The sequence below is a fragment of the Adiantum capillus-veneris genome, chromosome 28 (assembly GCF_014529385.1).
Source record: "Adiantum capillus-veneris isolate H3 chromosome 28, ASM1452938v2, whole genome shotgun sequence".
NCBI classification, from domain to species: domain Eukaryota; kingdom Viridiplantae; phylum Streptophyta; class Polypodiopsida; order Polypodiales; family Pteridaceae; genus Adiantum; species Adiantum capillus-veneris.
The window spans coordinates 97,881,012-97,888,523 of record NC_140958.1 but is presented as its reverse complement, the minus strand read 5'-3'; the positions used below and the strand labels follow the sequence as shown (position 1 = coordinate 97,888,523).

Here is a 7,512-nt window from a genome sequence, read left to right as displayed (position 1 = left end):
TGCACTCATAACCCAAGAGAAGTATTGAACCCCACTACATCCTCCTTTCCCAAGAGTCAAAAGTATTTTACATGCCCTTTCAAACAAGGCATAGTATCACCATCACATTAACGTTGTGGAGAGAAGCCACATAGGGTATATCTTTTCCTTTTCTGTGCAATCAGTTAGTGCCAAGGGAATTTTCCTTTTAAAATGTATAGAATATGCACTCCTACTTGTACCATTCAGAGTCTAGTGGGCAAATAAGTAGAGAATAGAAAACTATTTGTTATCTCACAGACACTAACTTCATAAATAATTGAGTCTTGACTAATGATTCATTTGATCCTATGAAGATATGCATATAAAGATGGGCACATAGAGTTAGTTGGTTGACTTGTTGAGGATATACAAATTCACAGGCTGGTTGTCATCTACTGTGACAACCTTAGTAACATATAGTTGGCATGGAATCCACATAGTAATTTGAACCCACTATTTATACATTCTAGACTTGGTAAATCCTTTGATCATATTGTTACAAGATATAAAGGTCCTATGCATGCAAAGCCATTCAATAAGCTTTTTTAATGGCCAATTGTAAAGTTCTTATCAACAAAAGCTAAGGGTACTTGTCCAGACATTATAAGAGACCTTTGTGTAAAATGGAGGAAAAGGGCAAACGAAGCTTTAATGGAAAACTTATAAAGTGAGTCAGCAACCCGTGGTGTAAAGGGGCATTTTTCTATTGTAGATTCCAATTCTCTCCATGATTATAAAGGAGGGTACCTCTGTGTGGGGGAGATGATGCCTTAGAGTAGGGGGGAGATGAAAAACAAGGGGGAGTTGGTGGCCTTAGCTGATGACTATGGGAAGTGGAAAGGAGGGGAGGAGCAAGTAGTATCAGAGCTGCCTGTTGCAAGTCATGTAGCAATCTTAAAGGACACAGAGAAGTCTCAAGAGATGATGGTGATAAACAACAGTAGCAGACCTGCAAACAAGAAGAAGTGCTCCAACAAGAACAGCCTTTGGTCTGGCTGGTCCTGCCCCCCTTCCACAGCCGCGTCTTCGGCAGCTTCCAACTCTGATCCCATTAAGCCCCACCCACACTCAGTCTCTTCTCAATATTGCTCCCACAAAGAGAATGTCAGACTGCTGTTGTTTGCATTCCTGGATAAGTGAAGGCTTCCTCTGTAATAAAGATTAATAAGTCTGTTTTTGTATGTGAGTCTTTGGGTCTTCTCTCATGGGAGCACGGAGCGTGTGTGCACGCGAGTTGGCATCAAAATCGAGCAAGTTTCCTTGCTAGCTCAGCTAGCACAAACACTTCACTAAGCCAAGATACCAATCTTCTCTGAAATTTTAGTCAGTATACAGAGTAATTTATAAATCTCACAATTATTTAAATATTTCATGATGTTATGACAAGGGCATAATGTGGGGACATTTATTTGGTTGGAATCTGTCATTCAAATCATGGTTAAAATACAGAGTTGATAGTGGATTGAAGACTCCCAAAGTCTCGACTCTCTACCACAGTTGTGACTTTAAATCACACACACACACACTCTCTCTCAAATCTAAACCCCTTAAACTAAATTACAACCTTTGCTCTATAGATGGAAAGAATATTCACAATTTTAAGCCTGGTTCATTTCACAAAGTAAATCAATGAATGAAGAATTTGGGGTAAAGGTAGTGCATTGCTTGAGTTGGTGCTGTTTCTGTGTGATCAACGATTATGGCTAAACCTGAGATAAAATCTCTGTCTAATATACAACACACGGAAAATGCTATCACAAAAAACGTAGAGACATTTGCTGTGGACTATTGAGGGCTTCTTTGTGATGGAGCTTTACACTCTTAACCTATGTGAAAAGTTGTCCACTGTCTCACTACTCCTTCGCTCCTTGTATCTCCGTCTCGTGAACCTTGGCATCTTTCTTCTTAATCTCTCCCTTTTGTAGCAAATAGAGCCTCTCCGCTTCGGGCATCGAATACACTAAAGCATGTAGCTTGCTGTTCATGTCTTCCAAGCATTTCTTCATTTCATAGCTGGTAAACAAACACAGCAAGATTATACCTATCGACTCCCAGCTCTCGTAGATAGGGAGCAATATGATGATCACTGACCCAATTGTGCCCCATAGAATGGCAATGACGGCCCAAAAGGTGAAGTATCCCGAGCTGAAAACCTTTGCTGGGAGCGACATTACAGGCCAAATCACAACAATAAGGAGAGTGAAGCCTACTCCCCACTTCAGAATCCAGCCTTTTGCCCTTCTAAGCTCGTGATCACTAAATTCCTCTAAAGGCACATCAATCTTGTCCACCTCAACCATAGTCAAGTTCTTTGTACTCTCCCAATCATAGTTCTGTGGACTAATGAAGCTGAAAATTGCATGTATGGCACCACCCACAAGTATGGATACAAGGTTGCCCGCAAGCATGGGCGAATTCCGGCCTGTTGTATCGAGATTGACACGGCCATACTGCACTTGTGTTACTACAAGCCATGTGATAATTCCTGCAACGCATCCCACAATCGTTCCGACTATCGCTCCTTTGGCATTTTCCTTACTCCACAATAGAAGAAAAGCAACTGGCATCACAGCTGACCCGATTATCACTCCCATTGCTAGGTACATCCACCCCAAAGAGACCCCCGCCTTGTTGAGAATGACGGCGAGAACACCCATGAAGCACCCAAACACAAGCACCACCATGCGCGAGACTTGGAGGATCTGCTTTCCAGAGGCTCTTGGGTTTATGTAGGTGCGATAGATATCGTATGTGCACAATGATGAAACCGCAATCAGTTCCGACGATCCGGCCGAAGTGACAGCCCTGCACATGGAAGATGAAAGCATCATTTACAACCCAGGGAGTCCACCTTCTCATATGGAAACATACAAGGTGATTTAGTAAGTGCTGATGATAGGGAGAAGAGAGTAGCCATACGTACATGAAAAGCATGGTCAAGAGCAGAAATGCACCCCCTTTACCCATGAGAGCGGTTGCAGTGGCAGGGGGAACCAAGCCTTTGGCTGCTTCGCTTGCTGTAAGAGGAAGATCCAGGGCAAGTGCTCCCAAACCAAGGGATGTTGCCAGTGAGAAAGGAACTGCAAACCACACTAAAGCACCTAGCAAGTACCCTTTGTGTGTCGATGAAGGACGAGCAGCGATTGCGCTTATCCAATACCCCTGTAGAGTCAAATCACTGTCTCATTTAGCTCTATTCAAAAGGATTGAATCCAACACTAGTGCACAGGCATTCACATGTAATCAACAGGCAGTTATTAGACTAACGCATTGTGTGTCTGTACACAGACACACACAATTGCACACATATATATTTGAATGAACATACATACATACACCTACATGAATGCACATACACATATACACATACATACATATATATGAATGTGCATACATACATACATATGCATTGTGTGTCTATGTGCTTCTTCTTATGTGGCACTAGCAAACTCCTTTCGAAAATCCAAGAACTCTAATATCAAGGGCATTAGCTAGTGCCACGTGCTCGAAATTTAACGCTATATTCACACATACATACAAATTACATACACATGCAGATACAGGACATTTTCAGCTAAAATACACATACACTAGCATGCATGGTTTTGCATAATGTGTGTCAGTGTCACTTCTATGAAAGTGAAATTATATTCATGCAGATGCTATAAGTTTATCAATTTACATTGTCCACAAACACAGTGCCAAAGTTTCCGATAATGTTGATGATGCCGAAGATGAACCCGCCGGAACTCAACATGGTAAGATAAGAGCCATCATAATTTCTACTAACAGGACCGCAAGCTTGATTGTGCAAATCCTGCTGAGTGCAGTCAGCTGTCTTGCTTGCAAGAGCATGAAGCTTGTCATAAACTGTCGAAAGGGCTCCCTAGGTCACTTCTGGATGTATAGACCAGAAATATGAAAATCACTAGCGCCACATGCACTGCAAAACAAAATATTATATAATGTGAGAGAATTTTCCTCAAGATTATCTTGCCAAAAGTTTGTGAGACAAATGTATGTCTTGTCCCCCGGATATTCACTAAGGTTTACCATATGGTATCACATGAGTGTACAATAGGGAGATTTTGTAAGGCGAAAGAGGCAAATTTTACAGAGCGGAGCCCCATTAGGTCTCCCCAATCTCGGAAAAATAAAGAGTCTTTCAAAACATATTAAGTGTTAAGTGAAGGGTGAGTTTAGGGAATGAACAGAAAGATGAAGGTGGAAAGTCAAAAGACATATGAAGGTGGAAAGTCAAAAGACACATGAAGGTGGACACTTGAAAGTTAAAAAGACCTTTTGTGTCCATATAAAGAGGTTGTCTACTTCACATTGTATATTTGTGTTTCTCTTCTCCTTTATTTTCCCTTTAGCATTTTTTTCTCTTTAAAATGTCCTCTCTCTCTCTCTCTCTCTCGTGCACATGCGCGCAAAGTTGTATACGTCCTTCTCACGTGCAGTTGATACTGTCGCAAATCTACGTGCTTTGTCATTGCCCATTGCTGCATGCTTTAGACTAGCGTATTGTTTTTGTTGTTATTGAGAGAATCTTTGAATTAGGAATACCTTTTAATTTTTTTGAAGCCATCAGGAATACCTTTTAAATCTTTTATATAGGGGTAACTAAGGCAAGTTTGGAGCACACAAGTGACGTCTCCTTAGTACTACAAGTATAATCCCAAGCATCTTATAAGTAAAACTACCATTGTTGCATCCATTTGTGTACCTGTTGGACATTAACCAGCTGTAATGACCTAACATACCTAATCAATGTGCCTATTGAAAGTTGGGGTACATCAATACATGTAAACACATCAATATTGGCACCATTAGTTGGTTCCAAGGTTGCCAAAAAGACCTCTCAAGAGCTTTTCTCAACTTTGACAATGTGCTTGAATTTACATACGTATTGGTCAAATTGATGTATATACGGTAGTAGCAGTGTACACGAACCTGTGGTAACACTTCCTATGGCTGAATACAAAGATATACTAAAGAGAATGTTATCACCTACGTAACGCACTTGTTTTGATCGGTATTGAACGATATGCGTGCCTAATATGTGTGCCTGATGTATCTAGGCTAACATACCTAATCACATTGAGACATAGCCATCCACAAAGGAAACTCTGCAGTCTTAGGATTGAAATGCTTACCAATTACTGAATGTATGTAGCTGGCAAGGAAAGTTGCTTTTAAGCCTCCTGCAAGGGTGTAAATCACGACGCCCAACGGTATTAAAAAGCTTGCTGCATAAATGTCCATTCCAGTCAACGCATTAACGACCGCGGAGCCACCCAAAAGAAGCATGGCTGTCACTATTATGTTGGTTGCAAAACAGAATGTGAGAAAAACCATGTGTGCTGCAAATCCCCATCTGTTCCATACATAATAACATAAATTGCTCATATATGCTTGCAAAAAAATTAAAGGTTTAATTTTGCATGGTGTCAAAGGCAGTAAAATGCTCACCTTGCTTTCACAATCTCGGCAAACCGTATGCGCTGATGGAGCTTTTCGCTTGATCTCGATCGCAAGAATTCCAAACAGTAGTACCTGCACTTAAAAGGGCATTTTTCTAATGAATTGAATTTGAGTTGGAATTGGAATCGAAATTAGTTACAATCTTGCGACGCAAGCTGTGCTTCAGTGTCACAAATGCATCTTGATCATCTACGGGAATGCATGATGAGTTTATTGATCTGAACAGAAAAGTCTTTTTGGACACCATTTGGGGAACAAAATTACCTGAATTGTAGCCCCACTAGCATATCAAAACGGACCGCTGACACCATACTCCCATGCTACATTTGAGCTCTGCAAGATAGTAGCAACCCAAGTCCACTGCAGGCCAGTATGTAAAATATGTGAGTGAGACATATACTGTGTATATAAGGGCTCATAAACCTTACAAGAGCCTTAGCAGATCCTCACCATGAATTCTCGATGTACCTGAGACACAATGACGCTGGCAATCAGCCCTGTCTTGATGTTCCGACCAGCTGTATTGAACCATTCTGATGTGTGTTTCGCACCCGCACCCACATAACGTCCTTCAAGCCAAACCTTTCACATGCCAACAACGAGGTAAGAATTTTGCATTTACTGGGATATGATCACACAAGCAAACATTACGATCCACATGCATATGTTGCCTTCAAGCTCAATGGAGATAAGACCCTTCCTATGGATAACTGTGTGTATATGTATTATAATCTCATAAGCGCACACAATATATTACCATCCACACATGTAAAGAATCCGGGAAGCAGAGAGACCATACATTGAGTATATTACCAGAAAGGAGGTAAAAACTGCGAAAAATGCACCGAACCCCAGGACAATGCCATAACCGACTCCTTGCGAGAGCAGAGCAGCGCCTTCGAAGTAGGAGTCTTGCCTCACACAGGCACCAGCTTGTTCTGTGTAGTATGCAGGGCATGTGAGAGAGGCCATGCTGGCTATATACTTGAATTGCAGGGCACACGGTAATGTGAGGATTAATTCACATCGACTGAGCTTGAGCTACTAAAATCAATGGCCTTAATGAGCCTGCAAATTGAGAACGAAAGAAAGCATGAGAGAGAGAATGTGTGCGCGCGCGCGCGTGTGTGTGTGTGTGAGAGAGAGAGAGAGAGAGAGAGAGACCTTACTTTTGTGAAGGGGTAGGGAAAGGACGTTGATTGTCCTTTCCCTGTAATCACTGTGACCCCATGGCGAGCGGCGGGGAGGCCGCGAGCCATGGTGGGAGCAGTGATTACAGGTAGGGAAAGGATAATCAACGTCCTTTCCCGGCCGTCAAGGTCTTGGGGAGGAGGGCCGACCTTCAGCCACCACCTGGCCGGGTACAGAGCACACTGCAGTACAGACGCCATTGCAGGATGGTCTCGGGTGCTGAGTTGTGAGCAAGACTCTGTTCCAGGTGCTGAGGTGTCAGCATATTCTCACAGCTGAGGTGTCAACTGTTGAAGCTGTTCCGACAGTTGACCTGGAGTGCCAACATTGGCCGTTGGCTACGAATATTACGGCTGCTGATCTGGTAAAGATCCAGTACGTGCAAGAAAAAATTCCGGGATATAAAGCAGGGTGGATGGAGGGCTGAGATTTGCAGCTCTCCTCCCCACGACCTTGACGGAAGAAGAAGAGAGGGAGTCGATCATTAAGGCGCAGCCCCAGCTCCAGCTTCCCTCCCTAGATCCTACACAAGGCTGCTCATGCTACCTTTTATTTTGAATCTCTCATCAGGCTCAAGATTCTCCCACGATTTTGCGGCCAATGATTCTACGAGTATCTTCAAATTTCCCCTGCTTTTTTTTTTTTGATACACACAGATATAGCTTAGGTACATATTGTATAAACGAGTCTTGCTTGGAGGTAGTAATTTCTAGGTTTTAGAGAATACTGGTACGGCCGGTCGCCTTCGACGGTCTCTCTCTCTCCCCCTCTCCCCCTCTTTATCGCGTGCAAAGGGGCTTGTTTTTGTTTTGG

General features: G+C 42.6%; 3 protein-coding genes across 4 annotated transcripts; 1 reads left to right on the top strand and 2 right to left on the bottom strand.

Annotated features, from left to right (window-relative positions):
• Nucleotides 1-775: 775 nt before the first annotated feature.
• Nucleotides 776-1,207, top strand: LOC147420950 (uncharacterized). Its single transcript, XM_086504863.1, has one exon. It carries the CDS (start codon nt 808-810, stop codon nt 1,159-1,161), a length of 354 nt encoding a protein of 117 aa, XP_086360989.1. The 5' UTR covers nt 776-807; the 3' UTR covers nt 1,162-1,207.
• Nucleotides 1,208-1,520: 313 nt separating this feature from the next.
• Nucleotides 1,521-3,836, bottom strand: LOC147420949 (urea-proton symporter DUR3-like). Its single transcript, XM_086504861.1, has 3 exons — nt 3,704-3,836; nt 2,945-3,183; nt 1,521-2,826 (listed from the first exon to the last, which is right to left on the bottom strand). Exons 1-3 carry the CDS (start codon nt 3,776-3,778, stop codon nt 1,875-1,877), a joined length of 1,266 nt encoding a protein of 421 aa, XP_086360987.1. The 5' UTR covers nt 3,779-3,836; the 3' UTR covers nt 1,521-1,874.
• Nucleotides 3,827-6,618, bottom strand: LOC147420948 (urea-proton symporter DUR3-like). 2 transcript variants are annotated; one of them, XM_086504862.1, is made up of 6 exons: nt 6,308-6,445; nt 5,959-6,090; nt 5,773-5,868; nt 5,497-5,580; nt 5,181-5,401; nt 3,827-3,964 (listed from the first exon to the last, which is right to left on the bottom strand). In XM_086504862.1, the coding sequence occupies exons 3-6, from the start codon at nt 5,817-5,819 to the stop codon at nt 3,885-3,887; spliced, it is 432 nt and encodes a 143-aa protein (XP_086360988.1). In that variant the 5' UTR covers nt 5,820-5,868; nt 5,959-6,090; nt 6,308-6,445; the 3' UTR covers nt 3,827-3,884. The 2 variants fall into 2 exon arrangements, 1 of the variants encoding a protein (XP_086360988.1); XR_015187009.1 differs by lacking the exon at nt 3,827-3,964 and having other exon boundaries at nt 5,349-5,401; nt 6,322-6,618.
• Between the last annotated feature and the right edge of the window lie 894 nt (nt 6,619-7,512).

Coding starts and splice junctions, on each gene's coding strand:
- LOC147420948 (XM_086504862.1), bottom strand. CDS start 5,819: ATGGTGTCAGCGGTCCGTTTTGATATGCTAGTGGGGCTACAATTCAG. Junction 5,581..5,772: donor CTAGTGGGGCTACAATTCAG/GTAATTTTGTTC, acceptor TTTTAAGTGCAG/GTACTACTGTTTGGAATTCT. Junction 3,965..5,180: donor CTACATACATTCAGTAATTG/GTAAGCATTTCA, acceptor TTTGTTTTGCAG/TGCATGTGGCGCTAGTGATT.
- LOC147420949 (XM_086504861.1), bottom strand. CDS start 3,778: ATGTTGAGTTCCGGCGGGTTCATCTTCGGCATCATCAACATTATCGGA. Junction 3,184..3,703: donor GCACTGTGTTTGTGGACAAT/GTAAATTGATAA, acceptor TTGACTCTACAG/GGGTATTGGATAAGCGCAAT. Junction 2,827..2,944: donor CTCTTGACCATGCTTTTCAT/GTACGTATGGCT, acceptor TTCCATGTGCAG/GGCTGTCACTTCGGCCGGAT.
- LOC147420950 (XM_086504863.1), top strand. CDS start 808: ATGAAAAACAAGGGGGAGTTGGTGGCCTTAGCTGATGACTATGGGAAG.